Genomic DNA, 19,965 nt, shown 5'->3' with positions numbered 1-19,965 from the left:
CTTGGCAAACACTGTTGTATACTTTGCTTTTGAGAATTTGACTCTGTGTGTGTGTGTGTGTGTGTGTGTGTGTGTGTGTGTGTGTGTGTGTGTGTGTGTGGTATCAATATAAGACACCTCTCTCTTTTTATTTTTACCAAGCATGAACAAGTGTCTCAATTTTATTTAACATTTTTAAATGACTATACAACTTTCTATAATGCACCATACAAAAAAAGTGCAAAATATTTACCATAAGCATGTGGTTATGAAAGTGAATACCCACAGCGGTTGCATCATCAACCCAACTAAGCACTTTTACTCATTTAAAGAAGCCACAGTGTTTTCTGAAAGTTTGTTGAATGTTAACAGCTGCTCTACATCTTCTCCCACTACTGTCTTCAGAACTGGTTCATATTGCTTAGCACATACCACTGGGGGTTAAGAAGGCGGTAAAAAACACCACGAGGGCAATAGCCACCTCTACGGTCGACACGGGGCGCTGGCGCGGAGGCTCCCAGTGGGCCAGGCGCTGACCAGGCTGCAGGACCAGCAGGGGCTGGGAAGTAGGCAGAGAACCAGCAGGCATGGCATGACTTGTTGGCTGAGGCGCAGCAAGGCGAAGACACGAGGCGAGGTGAAGTGAAGCGAAGTGACGCGTGGCGAGGTTTTATAACATAAAATCTGAGATCTGTACTTAGCAAACTGGAGATGTAGGAGAGCCAGCCAGTAGTGTAAGTTCCAGACTGAGCCTGAATGCGGGAGAATACTGATGTCCCAACTTGAAGACAGTCAAGCAGTTAGAAATAATTTTTCTTATTCAGTTTTTTAGTCTATTTATTCCTTCAATGGGTTGGTTGAGGCCCATTCACATTGGGGAGGACAATCTGCTTTACTTGCTTTTATCAATTCAAATGTTAATTGCATCTAGAAACACCATCACACACCCATAAATATGTTTGACCAAATATCTGGGCACCCCGTGGCCCAGTCAAGTTGACATAAAACTAACCACATCAGGAGCTCAGATGATTGATTTGAGGCAGTTGCTTCTTCATACCTGCAAGGGAATCACAGTGTTGATATTTTAATAGGTTGCTTTACATAGTGAAGAAAATGTTTCAATGCATGATTTTATTTTCTTTGCTATGGAGCCCTATCTATCCTTACAACTAAATGAGCAGAAGAGCACTGGTTATTGTTAGAGAAGTATCCTTTATTATTAGCATGGTTTGCTTAAACTCTTTCCCAATGCAAGACAACTAGGATTAGCTAGTTTAACTAGATTGCTAGATTTTCAATGTATGAGCTCTACTAATAATTCCTAACTACTACAATTGCAGTTATATATACAATTAGTTTCATAAATTAGGATGTTTATTTAACTATTGAAGCATAAGCTGGTGGTTAGGTTAATAAAGTAGTGTAGCCAAAAAACTTTAATTTAGGCAGTGGTGATAAATTTAGTTTTACTCTTATGATCCATGATAAAAAAATTATATAATATATAATTTTCTTCCAATAAGAATAAAACAGTTGAATATGGACCAAAAGTTGGTGCTGAAACAAAGTAAACCAAGATAGAATAAAGGTTAACTTTTATACCAAGACAGGCAGAACTAGCATAACTCAGATCAAGCTAGTTTTTTTAGATTCCCTTGGGAGAATAACAAAACAAACCAAATATTCAATTAAATTTAATAATGAAATGAACCTCCCAAATTTCATGCAAAATGACCAACCATCATAGTATTGTATCAGAACTTCAGGACCCACAGTAGACTGATAGAACCCCTTAGTCTATTTCAGGTCTTCCCAGCTTCTACATAGATTAAGATTTGGTCTTCACACCCTTTTATACCTATATTTATATCTATATCTATGTGTGTGAGTGTGTGTGTGTGTGTGTGTGTGTGTATGTGTATATATATATCAATAAAACTTAACAAATAATATACATATATACTTTTCATACCAAGAGACTGGAAATTTTGTAACATCTAGGCCTGAGACATCCATCTTAACTTCGTATTCCAGTTTTACTCACAATTTGTGACACATAATATGTGTTAAATCAGTTTTCTAAGTGAAAATGTAACGTCATATATCCATACCCTAGAAATTGTAAAAGACAGAATTATGGGATTATTCAGGTAATCTAAAATATGCCAATCTACATCCCATAGTATACTTTCAAATTACTTTAGTTTTAACTTTAGCATTCTTATTTTATAGGTTGTTTCTAACTACTGATTATTTTAAATATTTTGTGTTATAAGGGAGGACAATTACATTTATTGAAAAAAAATTTTCTAATACACATGTGCTTTTGAGTGGTTCTCAAAATTTGCAGTCAGGAACCTTTTACATCTATTGTTTTGAACACCAAAGAAGAGAGTGCTATTACTGAAGTCATTTAACATAATCCACTTTGACCATTGCCAGAATACTGTTTACATGTTTTCTCTCTAATTCAAAATATACTACTCCTTATACAGATAAGTTTTATAGATAATCACCAATATAATAATAAATTGTCATGACTATGAAAAGGAAAATTATTTACCTACAATGATAAACTATCAAATTAAATAACAAATTTTGATCCACATCCTTAATATGAATTTTTATTTCATTTACCTATGCTTAATGATAGTTTATGAGTATTTTAAAAATATTCCATAGAAAATATTTATTCTAAAATTTTAAATTAGTAGACCAGACAAAAAGAACTCATTATATGTAGCACAAGCAGAACTCTTTGCCCATTTGAAAAGATGAATATATTAGTTATGTACCTGGTGTAACACATTCTAAAACATAATTTAAGGGAGTGGCTCTCAAAATTTGCTCTCAGAAACTTATAAAATTCTTAAAATTTGTGGAGACCCTTAATGTGGGTAAATTCTATATTTTTCATATTAGAAATTTAAATGGAGAACTTTTAGAGTATTCATTTAAAATAGGTATTATATATAATATAACAATATAATTAAAACAAATATATTATGAAATATTTATAAAATATTCTATATATTTATATAACTATAAAAATAACTTTAAAACACAAAAATAGCAAGAAGAGTGGCATCTTATCATTTTAGAAATCTCTTTCATGTTTGTTTCAATAGAAGAGAGCTTATTCATTCAGTTGTAATATACATAATGTGGTCTGGAATACTTAAGAAAGTAGCATGAAAAAGGCAAACTTGTTCTCCACCTCCCCCTTCCCTTCTTCCTCGTCTTCTTCCTTCTCTTCTTTCTCTTCTTCTGCTTCTTCATATTACTGTTATTATTATTGAGAAAATAATTTTTACTTCACTGACCATTTTATGAAATATAGAAAACGAAGAAGTGGCCTTTTAAGTTACCTCTTAGTTTTCTATAATCATGTTGTACTATTTGACAGCTATGGAAAAGTTTTCCAATTTGTCCTCAGTGTCAGACCTTTGGGGTATAAAAATTCTTATCAGTATGTACCTGCTGGGCATTTAGTAGTTCAAGCAAGTTGACAAGATTGTCAGCACTCAGAATACAGAATTTCTCCACAAATAATACATAATGTGGTTTTATATGCAGAAATCTATTTCAGTTGATACAATAAGAGATATAGGATAAAATACTGATGAAAACATGCAAGTTAACAGAAATTCCTTTGTAATCATCTCCTTTCTCCATTAATTTTCTATTATAAGCTTTTTGCCCTATCATTAACTTATTTACCAAACTTAGTGTATTAGTCTAATGATAATGACTTTGACGGTTATTCTGTGGAATTTTCCTTTTTCACAGTCTAGAAAACAGATTGCAAATGGTTAGCTATGTAGCATTAGGCTATTATTTACCCTTCTGAAATTCATGGTCTCATATCAAGTGGGGCAATAATTCCTTTTTTACTGGGTCCAAGATCATACTGCTCGCCTCATGGCAGGCCAATAAATGAGAGACAAATTGTTGGGGCAAGGACTAGTGTCTTTATTTGGAAAGCCAGTAGACTGAACCAAAAAGATAGTGAACTAGTGTCCAAAAGAACCATCTTACGAGAGTTAGAATTCAGGCTTCTTTTATACTAAAAGGTTGCAGACTTCTTGGTGAAGAAATCCTTTGTTCTTGCAGCTGTCCCTCACAATGTTCTTGTAAGCCTCCAAGAAGGCAAATGTTATTCTCTGTTCTGCAACTTTTTCTCTCTATATAAATGGAAAAGTGTTATACCTTTAAAGGTCAGAGCCTATCATGTATATTTCAGGCTATAGGTAACATTCTTTTACAAAGGTGCACAGCCAGCATGACTAAGCACAGGCAACAGAGCACAAGGGTTAGAGCTAAAGGAATAGATCCAATATGGAGTCAGGTTTGTTTTTCTCTGTTACACTCTCATATCCATCTTACAAAGTTATTAAATATATTAATATACAAAAAATATAATGTAAACTATAAGGTGATATCCAAATATAAGCTATAGTTATTTCAATGAAATATGAACACAGTGCAAGTTCTTAGTTGTTGACATATGTAAATTCAAGACACATACCTGGATCCATGAATAGATGATGCCTTGATCTCTAATATCCAAATATTAGTGTGAAAATATGATTCCAGGTTGATGGTTCAAAATAACTGTTGGGTAGTTGCCTGGTTTCTCTAGTGAAAATGGCAGAAAATTCAGTCTAACCATAGGTCCTTATAGATTAGTGGTTGCTCGAAAATACAACTAGTTCTGAAGCCCCTTTGGGAAGTTTTAGTTTTGTCATAGTAGTCTAACTTGTGATAGTTGATAACTGGGGAAGTGTGTGTGTGTGTGAGTGTTCGTGTGTAAAATGATGAATTACCTGAAAGCTTCATATTGGAACATACTCTAGTTCCACAGCCCCTAGCTTTTCTAGAAACATGGCAACCTCTGGAGATGCAATATAATTTTATTTTTTTGCATAAATTTTATGAGTTTAGTACATTTCTTATTTATCATTAAAGGGCACTCTGGACTCTGCCTACAATGGGAAGTGGAAGTTAACTGCTTTGTGGTAGCAGCAGTGGACTGCATTCTGTCACTCAATTGTTATCAGTGACCTAAGTGAAATAAGATAGTTTCTTGGTAGTGAATTCTAAAGGAAAGCACTTAAATGTTTTCCACAGGAATCTTAGTATACCTTTGTGAGCATAATATAGCTGATATAGTGGCAACCTAATTTCCCTGTGAGTATTCACTTTAGCCATACCAGCTGCTAGTCTCTACCACTAGCAACAGCTTTGATATTAAATAGAGATAGTCATTTTTGTAAAGAAGTAAATTGCTTTATTTATTACTGATGTTGCTTGCCTCATATATTGAAACACTTTGTCACAGCTGGAGAATGCAGCTGCTTTCTTTTTCCTTATACTGCAATAAAAAATAAATCATAAGTGAAATACATTAGAGAGTAAAATAGTTTATTCAGTGTTTAAAATAGGCTGTCAGCAAGTTAGAAATATATAATTTTCAGAAAATGAGTATATAGTTTATACCAAAACATATTGATAATGATCAATTATCTGATTGCGTTATAGTATTATTTTGAAACTCTTATTTCTTAGTTAAGACAATACCCTATTTCAAACTTTTAAATAAATTGAAGCTTGTGAATTTTGGAATCTTTTGTGTAATCATAGATAAAAGATGATCAGATGTAAAATTTTTATAAATATATAATATCAGAGCCTGGCACATATTAGCAACGGGAGTCTTAAACACAATATATAATTGTTCTGAATGATGTGATGAAACTGTTTAGAACGTCAAAAAGTGATTTATCTAAACCACACTTCTCAAGTCAATAAAAAACTAAACTCATGCACTCTTAGTTGTTCTCTAAGGTCAGGGATATTTAGACTTGGTGTTCTAAGCTCAGAGGAAATTCATGTGCTCCACAAGGAATGTATATAAAACTGTCTTGATCATGAACTGAACTGATTAAACTCTAGTGTATAAAATCTTTTAGTTGATCTGGTAGGAAGTTTCCAACTAAAACTACCTAATAGTTTTCTAATAAAATAATTTTAAAATAAGAGTAAAAATAAAATAATAACTTCCCTTTCCATCTATGACAGAGTAATGAACTGAATTTACCCTTTCTCCTTCAGCAAAAACAAAATATGAAGGCAGACAAAACATATGAAATAATTGTTTTTGGGCATTGGACAAAATGCAGTGTAAGTCTGTGATCCTCTGAGAACACAAAAGCGAACAACATGATCCTGTGATTTTTTTCCAAATTATTAGCTGGAAATAGTTTTCTTACTGCAAGGCAAAAAGGGCTTCTAGGTGTGGAGTGGGGATAGGTGAGATTTTTACCTTTTCCTCATATTTTTTATAGAGTATGGAACATCTGCACAAGACTCACTAGTGGAGTGAATATTTCTGGCCTCTGAAGGAATATTAGGGCATTGAGGATATTTCATCTGAATGAAAATTATCTGTGAATTATATACAATTCATTAATTTTAGAAAAAAATTGAAGTAATGGTAAATTTAACTAAAATTCATCAACATACAGCAAAGTAGCTGTTATTTAGAATAAATAGTTGTAAATCTGGCTTTAAATTTTATGATCTATGACCTTGGGTAAGTCTATTAACTTTTTTCGATCTCAGTTTTCTCACCTGTAAAGTGAAATTGCTAAACAAAGTCAGTAGTTGATAATAATTGAGAGTAATAACAGTTATTGAGCATCATCTACATGCCTCAATAATTCTTCACAACATCGCTGTGAAATGGGAATTCTTAGTATCCCATTTTACAGCAAGAATAAGTAACCTGTCCCAGGTAGTGGGTGACAGAGAGAAAATATGTACCCAGGTGTGTTTGTTTCTCAACTCTCTGTCATTATTCACCACATTATAATATTTAAATATGGATTAACCAAAACCCACGTGTTTTGAAATGTACTCCATAATAGATAATGTAATAACAGAAGTAGCAGATAATTAACGTAATAGCAGAAAGGAAGGTCAATATAGCTATTCACTTATTAATTTTAACCCCATGAATATTTTATAAAAGAAAAAAATAAATGCGCCTCAGAGCTAAAACAACTGTTTCAATTTCCCGTATCACTTTCCAGACTTCTACTTATATACATGCATATTTATAAATGTTTCTTTATGTGTTTTGGGGGTTTTTTTTGCGGTACGCGGGCCTCTGACTGTTGTGGCCTCTCCCGTTGCGGAGCACAGGCTCCGGACGTGCAGGCTCAGCGGCCATGGCTCACGGGCCCAGCTGCTCCGCGGCATGTGGGATCTTCCCGGACCGGGGCAGGAACCCGTCTCCCTTTCATCGGCAGGCGGGCTCTCAACCACTGTGCCACCAGGGAAGCCCTCTTTACATGCTTTTATATCTGACTTCCAGATTCTTTTCTATGATGGTGATATAATACAGTTCTTTATATTGCTTATATTTCCATCAGTCATACAGTTATCTTTTTTTTGTTACAGAAGACATATTTGTATTTTCATTTTCTACAAATTTATGTAATTACTATGGAACTGAGAGTTCAGTGATTTAAAAATTGTGCTATTTGGTACATTTAGATATGTTTTTCATTTATCTTTCATGTTTTGTTTGTATTAGCCATACTACCTATTTTACATTATTGTGATTATCAGTTAATATATATTCCTTGTATACTATACTGAGCCAGAGGCTGCAAACTGTTTTACTTATTTCTGTATTACCTGATGTGAGCGGTGCCTGAGATGTAGTAGAAGCTCAGTAAATATTTGAAGCCATCCCTCTCTGTGGCATTCAAGTGCATCAGGATATATATCTAAAATCCTGTGTGCAATTTAATTTAGCTTTTGAGATCATCGACATAGCACTTGTAGTTTGCATATATTGAGGTGAAAAGTCATAACTACCTCTTGTCTCTCAACTCAGATCTTTCTGGATGCAAGTGGCAATATTCTCTGAGGAAGCCACTGTGCCCACTGGGAGCAATTTATCTGACCAACATAACATCTTTACATGATTATTGGGGTAAAAAGAGCTAGTTAACTCTTACAAGAACCAAATTTAACTGATATGAGCACTTCCTAAGTATATTTATTATTATTTTTTTATCCCTAGAACTCTTAGCACGTTTCCAAATCTAAGATTTTACCTCACGTGAAAGTACCTCAAGACTTCCTTGCCATAGGTCCCTCGGGTGTCACCAACTGCCTTTGAAAAAATTGTATGACTGTTAACTCTGCTTTGGTCTAAAGTAAACTAGGTGCCTTTCAATATGATTTCCTGGATTGTTTTAATTCTCCAGGGAAGGAATTAGGAATGAGAGGTTACTTGGGAATATATGTTAATTATTTCATTTGAGCACTCTTAAATTTACTTTGTGTCAGGCTGTTCTAAGTGCTTTACACATTGCAAATCATTTAATTCTCATAACTCTTCCATTTTTGTCATATCACCTCTCTAGTACAACTTTCTTGGAATTTCTGTCAGTAAGAATTTTTGAACTAAGATTTTTCTTAGAAATTCCAAAGGTGATTTTATTCCATCAAAATAAAAACTTAAGTTATATGTACTATCAAAAATAAGCTCCTTCACAAAGGTATATTTCACTATGCTTTTCAACTTTTGAAATGCTTTAAATAGCATTATTAAATTAAACATCATTCTTATAAGTGCTATAGCATAGAAATGTTTGAGAGCACATTTTTTTTCTTTGTGATACTGGAAATTTTATAATTTAGTGTTACCTTTGAAAACATGATCAATTTGTAATAACATATGATTAATTTGTAATATAGCTGTATTCATTCCAGTTTTTTTTTTTTTTTTGCCAGTAAAAGTGCTGACATTAAAGTGATAACAAATGATCTATGAGATTTGGGATGATTAGTAGTTTTGTCCTCTAATATCCTTTTAAGTTAGTAATTACTTTGAACATCAATTGTCTAAATTTACCAATTAAAAGACAAGTTGTCAGATGAGTAAAAAAATAGACTAAATATATGTTGTCTACAAGAAATTGCATTAATATGAAGACATATATAGGTTAAAGGTAAATGGATGGAGAAAAATATAATATGCTAATACTAATCAAAAGAAGACAGGAGTAGTTATATTAATTTTAGACAGCGAGGACTTCAAAGCAAGGAAAGATATCAGAGATAAATAGGGGCATTACATAATAGTAGGATAAATTATCCAAGAAGTATAACAGTCCTTAACATGTATGCACCTAATAAGAGAATGACAAACTACATGAGGCAAAAACTAATAAAGTTGCAAAGAGAAATAGATAAACCCATTACCATCACTGGAGACTTCAACATCCCCATATTATAAATGGGCAGATTCAGTAGGCAGAAAATCAATAAGGACAATCAACTGGATATAATTGACATCTATAACCACTTTCTCCAACAATAGCAGCATATACATTCTTTTCAAGCACACATAATATGTTCATCAAGGTTGACTACATTCTGAGCCATAAAACACACCTTAATGAATTTAAAAGAATGGAAATCATGTAGTGACTGCTCTCAGAACACAATGGGATTAAACTAGAAATAACCGAAAAGTAACTAGAAAATCCCCTTTATTGAGTCATTTTTATCCTATTTTAATTCTTTAAACATATATATGTAAAATAGTTGAAGCATTTATCTACTAAATCCAACATCTAGGGCCTCTGAAAGTCCATTTATAGTGTCTGCTTTTCTTCCAGAGTATGGATCATGGTTTCCTTATTCTTTCATGTTTCCTCATTTTATTGACAAAATTGTGCATTTTAGGTAATATGTTGTAGCAATCTGAATCCTACTTTATTCTTTGTAACTTTCCTTCATCTCAAAGAATATATCTGGTTATATCTCTTCCCATATTTTTTATTCTAATTATGTTTTAGCCTGGTGTCTAAGAGGCTAAGACTGCAAAGCTCTCAGCCAGTGATAGGGGAAAAGCATGTGCTCCTACAACTCAAGTACTTAAGAATTTAAACCTTAGCCTAATTACCTGCATGTATGTTGAAATGCATTCAAAATACAGCCAGTCTTCCAGTCTTTCTAGGCTTCCACTTCTCAGATATCTGAAATATCTCAGGGATGAGCGATCTCAGGATCTCTCAAGTATTCCTTATGCATGTACATAATTTCTTTGTCAGCCAGGACAGCTTATCTCACCCTTACATATTTCTCCAGTATCCAGCCTCTCTGGATAGGGCACTCTACCAACTAGGACTACAAACTATTCCTAGCAGAGTTACAGGTTTTGCCCTTTATTTCCCACTCAGTTCCCTACTATTAATGAAAAAAAATCACCACAAGTTTTTAGCTTTCACCTCAAATCAAGTGTGCCTTTCTGGAAGCAAAGCTTCTTGTTATGGTGGTCAGCCATGCTCTGTGAAAAGTGTCCTGGCTGATCAAGATGAGAAGAGAGAAGGAAGGGAGCAGCCCCACACCACTCCCCCCCCGCCCATGCAAAAAACAGACTCTATTCTTACCTGAAATTATGAATAATCCCTTCCCATTTTTTTTTGCCATTGTTCTATTTCCAGATTCCTAATATGGTTTGTTTTGATAATTCTGTCTAATTTTACACATATTTTTGAGGAGGAGGATTCATTAAACTCCTCAAAGCCATAGCCAAAAGTCCCAGCCACAACTTCTGCACATTAACACAGACAATACTTTGGTATTCAGAGAAAACAGTTTCTTCATCTTTCTGTAAGTGTTCTAATATTCCTTCCTTTTGCCTTCCATGGGATCTCATTCTGCTAATGGAAAAATAAACTTCTTAATTGACAACATCCTGTTATTCTTGTTTAAATAATCTCTTTTGGTTACATGTTCAGTTAATTAAAGCAGTATCAGAGGACAAATTTTGGGGATGACTGCTTCAATTGAGCAAATATTGACAGTTGGGTTTCCTCTCTGATCATTGCTCTTAGCCTTAGAGTGGTGAGGTGATCCTGGTAATCTTCAGTCATTTCAGGCCCTCTAATGACACCCACCAATGAAATTCATCACCCCAAACTTTGTTTTTGGTCACAAAGCTTAAAGCTACCTTACAATTATAATAATGTTTAAATATTCATATATGTGTGTGGGTGTACTTGAATGGGTGCATGTTTATAAAAAATCCATGGCATTGCTAATTTATTTGATATATTTAAGAAGCGTAGTGACAAATTTTATAATTGCTATGCTTTTTTTCATGCTTTGAAATACTTGAGTGTTTGATTTTTTTAAAAGTCTGATTTATTAAATTTAAAAGAGTTTTATAAGTGGTAGGCCTTTGTTGTCTAGATTGAGATGTAGATATTTTGAATGCTTGAGAAAAATAGAATAATTTTTTTCATATAGCTTGAACCGTCTTAAGGAATTTACCTAATGAAATTTGTAAACTGTTAAATAAGGTAATTCTCCACTGTCAAAATGATAAACTAATTAAGTATTATTTGAACAAAGGGCACAAGTAAAAGTGCGTGCCTTTAATTTTAACACAAATTTACTATATTTACAAGTGACTATTATAAGTGACAGGTTGTGTTACAAGTTTAAGGAGACTTAGATTTACAAACTGAATACTAAAAACAAAAATGCAACCTTTGAATCAGTGAATTTTTGGGCCTATAGTACAGGCACTGTATTATTGTTAACTCAGTGCCTGTGTCCCAATTAAATAATCTAACACATTCCAAAAATTTGATCCATTGTATCACTGTACAACAAAGATGGTCTCAAGAAAAAGAAATAGAAATCAGGGTAACAGGAGTAGGGAAGCAGATGGAAAAGGGAGGCCTAAGAACTGACCATAGAAGATAGGGAATGGAGGAATGGTCAAGAAGTCAGCAAAGATTGAGGGCTGATCACTGTTTTTCTCAAAGTTTTATCAAGGGCTCCATCTTGCCATATGATTAAGTTACATCTCAGATTCGTAGTTTTTAGTTGCTTTAATTGAATGTAAGCAGCAAATGAAATTAGGTCCTCTTGGATATATGAGGGTGAACTCATAATTCTGTGTATGAAGTAATGTGTTAGTTCAGTAATTGGTCTCCTTCTTTAGGAAAAATGCAAGTCTGGTATTAGAGTTTGGTATAAATTAAGGAAAAAACCCACAAAATTTCCTTAGAACTGCTATAGGCCAGCATTTCTGATCATGCTGCAGTGGGAAACTGCACATTGCATTTGGTCATGATATCTATGTTTTCCAAAAAAATAGAGTATGAGATAAAACTATTGACCTGATAAGCTCCTTACTGAAACTTATGCATAAGATTAGCAACATTGGGATAGCTAGCTTTAGGACAAGGTAAAAGAGGGAAGAAGTTAGTTTTATTATGAGGATGTGAAAATATATGAGAAAGGTTTATGGTAGTGCAAGTATAATAAGAAAAAGTGAGGGAAACCTAGTATTTAAAGTCTAATTAATATTGTTAAAATAAGAACAGTGCTACTGTGGAACACTAGTTTGAGGATTTAAAACCATAGCAGAGGTTAGTTTTCCATTATTCTATTTATTGGCCTTTTTGCATCACTACAGTGTATGATAAAGAATATCCATAATAAAGAATTGCAGAACCTGTAAAAGATTGCATTTCTTCTGAATGGTCAATGAGGATTACAATTTCAGCCAGTCAGTTTTACTGCATTTCCATTCTCAGAGTCCAGTTTAAGAGGGTAACAGAACTGTGTCTCCCTGCCCACTCATATCTTCTCATCATTGCCTTTTTCATTTACCTTTAAAAACGTTACATCCAGTTGTCTAGGTTTATCTAATGAAATAGGTCTTCCTGTTTTCTGCATTAGATGTGCCTAGTAAGTAACTCTTTTCATTTATTGATGCTTTTCTCAGTTCAGTTATTCTATGTCCAGTTCTAGTTAGATATAACATCTTCAGTTTCTCCAGAAGGGTGAGGGTTTTAAATTTCTTTTATTGTGATAGAACGTACAATATTTTTCATTTTAAACATTTTTAAGTGTAAAATTCAGTGGCATTACATTCACAGTCTTGAGGAATCATCACCACTATTTCCAAAAATTTCTCAGTACTCCAAGTAGAAACTGCAACAATTAAGTAGTAATTGTAAGCAGTAATCTCCATTCCTACCTTCAACCCCTGTTCCTGGTAACCTTTAATCTACTTTTTAGGTCTATGCATTTGCCTATTGCATACAATATATAATTGAAGGAGAATAAATATTTGTCCTGTGTCTGGATTATTTCACTTATTTAGTATAATGTTTTAGAGGTTCATTTCTGTTATAGCATGTATAAGGGCTTCATTCTTTGATGGCTGAATAATATTCCACTATATGTGTATATCACATTGTTTTTGTCCATTCATCTGTTGACAATAGTTGTTTCCACCTTTTGGCAAATTATACTGCAATGAGTGTTATTGTATAAGTATTTGAATTCCTGTTTTCAGAGTGGAATTGCTAAGTCATATGGTAATTCTATGTTTACCTTTTTGAGGAACCACCAAACTTTTCCACAGCAACTGCAATTCCCCACAGCAATTTAAGAGTATTCTAATTTCTCTATGTCCTGGCCAACCCTGTCATTTTCCTTAAAAAAAAAAAAAAAAAAGTCATCCTAGTATGTATGAAACAGTAAGACATTCTGGTTTTGATTTCAATTTCCTAATGGTTAATGATACTGCATGTCTACAAAAGCTTATTGGCCATTTTTGTATCTTGTTTGGAGAAATGTCTATTCAAGTCTTTGCCCATATTTTAACTGTTTTTTATTTTGAGTTGCATGAGTTCTTTATATATTCTGGATGTTACACCTTTATCAGATATATGATTTGAAAATATTTAAATATTTTCATCCATTCTACAAGTTGTCTCTTCACTTTCATGATAATATCCTTTGATGCACAAAAGTTTTTAATTTTGATGGAGTCCAGATATGTTGCTCACATTTTTGGTGTCATATCTAATAATCCATTGCCAAAAATATAAGAACATGAAGGTCTTTTCCATTTATTTAGTCCTTTTATAATTTCTTTCAGAAACGTTATGAACTTTTTATTGTTTAAGTCTTTCACCTCCTTGATTGATTGATTATTATTATTTTATTTAGGTATGCTATTGTAGTGGGAATTGCTCTTAATTTGGGGGGGATTATTTATTTTAGGTGTATAGAAATAGAATTGACTTTTTGTGTTTATATTCTGTCCTGTAACCTTGCTGAGTTCACTTATTAGTTATAGTAGCCTTCCTGTGGATTTGCATATTTGGGAATGTCTATTCACATCTGCAAATAGAGATAGTTTTAGTTCTTTCTCTCCCACTTGGATGCCTTTTATGTCTTTTTATTGTCTAATTGCTCTGGTTAAAAAAAAAACGTTCTATTATGATGTTGTATAGTAGTGATGAAACAGGGCACTAAAACTCTCCCAACAAAGAAAAATCCAGGACAAGATGGCTTCAGTAGTGAATTATACTGAACACTTAAATGAGAATTAACACAAGTATTTCTCAAACTTTTCCAAAAATGGAAGAGGAAGGAACATTTCCTAACCTGTACTATGAGGCCAGCATTACCCTGACACCAAAGCCATGTAAGGACGTCACAAGAAAAGAAAATTAAATACCAATATTTTTTATGAATATAAGTGCAAAAATTCTCAACAAAAAACTAGCACAGTGAATTTAATAGCATATTAAAAGGATTAGACATCATGACTCAATGGGATTTATCCCAGAATGCAAGGAAGGTTCAACATGAGAAAACTAACCAATATGATACACTGTTATGGTTTGAATTGTGCCCGCTCCAAATTCATATATTGATTTTCTAACCTCTCTACCAAATAAAGTCACTTTATTTGGAAATAGGGTCATTGAGGATATAATTATTTGTTGAGATGAAGTTGTAGTGGAGTATGGTGGGACCCTAATTCAATATGACTAATGTTATTGTAGAAGGAACATCATGTAAAAACCCAGACATACACAGGGAAAATCCAATGTGAAGACTGGAGTTATACTGCCCAAAGCCAAAGAACTACCAAAAGCTAGAAGACAGGCTTAGAACAGATCCTGTTCTAATGCTTTCAGAGGAAGGATGGCCCTGCAAACTCTGATCTCAGAATTCTAGCTTCTAGAATCGTGAGACATTTCTGTTGTTTAAGCCATTCAGTTTATGGTGCTTTGTAACAGTAGCCCTAAGTAACTAATTGGGACTACATTAATAGATTGAAGAAGAAAAGTGACATGATCATCTCAATGAACAGAGAAAAGGCATTTGACAAGATCCACCATTCCTTCATGATAAAAACATTCAGAAAACTAGGAATAGAAGGGAACTTCCACAACATGATAAAGGTGATTTATTAAAAACCCACAGCTAATAACATCATACTCAATGGTGAAAAGTGGAAAGTTTCCTATTTTTTGGTCAATCTAGCTAAAAGTTTGTAAATTTTCATTTTTTTCAAAAACACAAACATATGACTTCATAGATTCTATTGTTTTTCTAGTGCATATTTTATTTTTCTTCATTCTAATCTTTATTATTTCACTTTCTCTTCTAGCTTTGGGTTTATTTTGCTCCTCTTTCTAGTTCCTCAAGGTGTGAAGTTAAGGTTATTGACTTGAGATCTTTCTTCTTTTTTTAATGTAGATGTTTACAGTTATAAATTTCCCTCTGAGCACTGCCTTTGCTGCATCCCATAAGTTTTGTTATGTTGTATCATTATTTTAATTTATTTATAAGTATTTTCTAAACTCTTGAGATTTCTTCTTTGACCCATTGGTTAAGAGTATGTCATTTAATTTCCACATATTTGTGAATTTTCCAATGTTCCTTACTGATATCTAGCATTACTCCATTGTGGTCAGAAAAGATACTTTATTTGACTCAGTCTTTTAGAATTTATTGTGATTTGTTTTGTGGCCTAACATGGTCTATTCTGAAGAATATTCTGTGTGCCCTTGTGGATTCTCTTCCTGGATGGAGTGCTCTATATGTCTGTTAGATCTAATCAATTTATAGTTTTATTTTAGTCTTCTATAATACTTATTGATATTCTATATAGAAGTTATTCATTATTATAAGTGGTATATTGAAAAACTGTTTCTCCTTTGAATTCTGTCATTATTTGCTTTATTTATTTTTGGGGCTCTGTTGTTTGGTGCAGATATGTTTATAATTGTTTTATTAATGAATAGACCCTTTTATCAATATATAATGCCATTTTTTGTCTCATAACGTTGACCTAGTCTATTTTGTCTGATATTAATATAGCAACCCAGGCCTCTTTTGGTTACTATTGGCATGGAGTATCTTTTTCCATCCTTTAAATCTATTTGTTTCTTTGGATCTAAAATGCATCTCCTGTAGGCAGTATATAGTTGTATTATTATTATTATTTTTATTCTATATGCCTCTGCCTTTTGATTAGAGAATACATTCCATTTACATGTAAAGTAATTACAGATAAGGAAGGATTTTTCCATTTAACTATTTTCTGTGTGCTTACAGGTATTTTTATCCTTCACTTTCTTCATCACTGCCTTCTTTTGTGTGTTGTTGTTTTGTGATGAGCCATTTGACTATCTTTTTATTTTCTGTATATTTTTAGATGTTTTATTAACATCTAAAATGTTTATAAAATAATATTTTATTACCATACCATGGAGAGAATACATTTACAAATTTATAACATAATTTGAATTAATGTCAACATAACTTTAATGGCATGGAAAATCGCTTTTCTTATACAGCTTTATCTCCTCTTCCCCCCTGTAGTTATTCTATGTAGAATACAATAAGGATTATAAAAAATATATACATGATGTGGCCAATACCATTGAATTATAATTTTAATGTATTTGTCTTCTAAATCCTATAGGAAAATATGGAGTTACAAACCAAAAATTAATAACATTGTCTTTTATATTTGCCTATGTATTTACCTTTACCAGAAAACTTTACTTTTTCACAAAGCTTTGAGTTACTGTTTAGAATCTTTTCATTTCAATCTGAAGGATTCTTTTTATAAATCCTTGTAGGGCAGGTCTAGTGATAACACACTCCCTCAGCTTTTACCTGGGAATGTCTTAATTTCTCCCTATTTTAAGGATGGTTTTGTTTGACACAGAATTCTTAGTTGATAGTTTTTTTCTTTCAGCACCTTAAACAGGTCATCCTACTGTCTTCTGTCACACATAGTTTGATGAGAAATTACCTGTTAATCTTATTGAGGTTCCTTGTAAATGAATGTGAGGTGTCACTTTTCTCACTGTTTTCATGATAGCTTGTCTTTTGACAGGTTGATTATAATGTTTCTTGGTGTGAGTCTATCCAATTTTGAAACATAGGTTTGTAGATTCATGAATTTCGATAAATTTGGGATGTTTTAGCCATTATTTCTTTACATATTCTTTCTGTCCTTTTTCTCTTTTCCTTCTGGGATTCACATAATGCATATTTTGGTCTGCTGGACAGTATCACATAGGTCCTTATCTCATATATGTGTTTTAGGCTCTGTTTATTTTTCTTCATTTTTTTTCTGCTTCTCAGACTAAATAATTTCAATTTTTCTATCTTCAAGTTCACTGATTGTTTCTTCTGTGTGTTTAAATCTTCTGTTGAACCTCTCTAGTGAATTTTCTATTTCAGTTATTGTACTTTTCATCTCCAGAATCTGTGTGGTTCCATTTTTTACAAGTTATTTATTATTATGATAAAAATACATAACAAAATTTACCCTTTTAACCATTTTTAAGTGTGTAATTCAGTACCATTAAGTACATTTATAATGATCTGCAAACATTATCCATTTCCAGAACTTTTTCATCATCTCCCAAAGAAACTCTGTACCCATTAATCAATAACTTCCCAATCCATGCTCTCTCCAGTTTCTGTTAACATCTGTTTGACTTTTCTCTGTGAATTTTCCAGTTCTGTGTAGCTCAGATAAGTGAAATCATACATTAACCTTTTTTGTGTCTGGTTTATTTCACTTAGCGTAATGTTTTCAAGGTTCATCCATGTTGTAGTGTATATCAGAATTTTATTCCTTTTTAAGACTGAATAATATTTTATTGTACATTTATACTATATCTTGTTTATCCATTCACCTATTGATGAACATTTGGGTTGTTTCCACCTTTGGCTTTTGTGAATAGTGCTGCTTTGAACATTGGTGTACAAGTATCTGAATCCCTGATTTCAGTTCTTTTGGGTATATACCTAGAAGTGAAATTAATGAAATACATAGCAATTCTATGCTTAACTTCTTGAGGGACTGTCAAAATTTTCCATGGTGGCTGTTTGGTTCCCTTTTATATTTCTACTTCTTTATTGATATTCTCATTTAGTTCACATATTATTTTCCTGATATCCTTCAGTCTATGTCTATGTTTTCCTTTGGCTTTTTGAGGATATTTAATATAATTGTTCTATGGTCTTTGTATAATTACTCCAAAGTCTGGACTCCCTCAGGGAGAGTTTCTTAATGTTTATTTTGTTCCTCTAAAGGGGCTATATTTTCCCTGTTTCTTTGTATTCCTTGTGGGTTTTTGGGGGTTGTTTTTGTTGTTGAAAACTGGACATTTGCATATTATAATGTGGTAACTTGAAAATCAGATCTCCCTCTTTTCCGTGGTTTTTTGTTTTTTTTTTTTTAATGTTTTTGATTTGTTGTTGTTGTTGTTGTACACGGGCCTCTCACTGCTGTGGCCTCTCCCATTGCGGAGCACAGGCTCTGGACACGCAGGGTCAGTGGCCATGGCTCACGGGCCCAGCCGCTCCGCGGCATGTGGGATCTTTCCAGACCGGGGCACGAACCTGTGTCCCCTGCATCAGCAGGCGGATTCTCAACCACTGCGCCACCAGGGAAGCCCTATGTTTTTGATTTTTGAAGGTTATAGTAGCCCATTTGTTTAGTGACTTCCCCAAACTATATTTTCAGAGGATGTGTTCCTAATCTTCTGTGGTCACTGAAGTCTCTGTTCCTTGTGTTAAGCTAGAGTTTTCATAGAGATTCCCTTGAACACCAGGAGCTAAAAAAAATACACACCATAGTCTGTGCAGATTGGATCTATGAAGGGAACTACTTCGAATACTTAGGTAGGCTTACACTGAGTCTAAGGTTGGTTTGAGGTGAAAATTTAGGGTGTTTCATATCTTTTCTGAGCATGAGTTTTGTTCTGGGCATGTCCATGGCTTTCTAAATTCCTCTCATGGGTGCTTTTGAATGCCTTAGTTTCTTAATGAAACTCCCTAACTTTTGTTCCAGGGCTTTTGGCATCTGTTTTATGTTTCCATCACATTTTTTTCCCCTAAGCATCTGTGAGTTGTTAATTTGGCTTGCAGTTTTTTTGAGCTATGCCTACTGCTTTTCTGGTCTGAGTTCCCAGTTAAGCTGAACAGGGACAAGTGCTTTTCTACATTTCAGGCAGCTCCCAGTTTGTAACAGACAAACACAATAATTTTTCAATGAAGTCTGCTCTGCTTCCTTCAAAAGCAGGGACCAAGGACTTACACAAGGAATGCAAGTTTTCTTTCTTTAAGACTGCTACTGTGCTGGGGAGGGGGTGGGGCAAGGGCAAGTAAAAACATCATAAATCTTTGCTACCATTTGAAAGTTACCTTTTTCTTGATTCAATGTTTGATTAGTTACTGTAAACCTTTAACTGTTTTCCAGAGTTCTGAAAAGTTGGGCTTGACCGTTTTTGCTTGTTTGTCAGTGTTTCTGTGGGGGTTTGGGAACTTCGAGGTGTATACTCCATTTTGCTGCAATCTAGACTAATGGTGAGGTTTTCACAAATGTGACTACCATGTGTTCTGAAAATATGTCTGGATCCATTTTGATTGGCTATTTCTAAGGTAATAAACAATTTTTACTGGAAATTCAACCTCACATTAAGTCTTGATCTAACTTGCTTTTTCCAACTTTCTTTTTCTAACTCAAGGGATATTTTAGCACAATGCTCATGTGCCTTCTCAGCAATGTATTCAATAACCAAATTACTAAAAAGATGAATATTT

At 33.5% G+C, this 19,965-nt stretch overlaps 1 protein-coding gene across 1 annotated transcript; it reads right to left on the bottom strand.

Annotated features, from left to right (window-relative positions):
• Window positions 1-380: 380 nt before the first annotated feature.
• COX8C (cytochrome c oxidase subunit 8C) lies at window positions 381-19,706 on the bottom strand. Its single transcript, XM_059052868.1, is given in 3 exon segments — window positions 381-412; window positions 415-583; window positions 19,605-19,706. Coding segments are annotated over 3 exon segments (303 nt in total).
• Window positions 19,707-19,965: the final 259 nt, after the last annotated feature.

This window comes from Kogia breviceps, chromosome 2 (assembly GCF_026419965.1).
Source record: "Kogia breviceps isolate mKogBre1 chromosome 2, mKogBre1 haplotype 1, whole genome shotgun sequence".
Lineage (NCBI taxonomy): Eukaryota > Metazoa > Chordata > Mammalia > Artiodactyla > Physeteridae > Kogia > Kogia breviceps.
The sequence above is the reverse complement of the archived record's forward strand: the minus strand, read 5'-3'. Positions and strand labels throughout refer to the sequence as shown.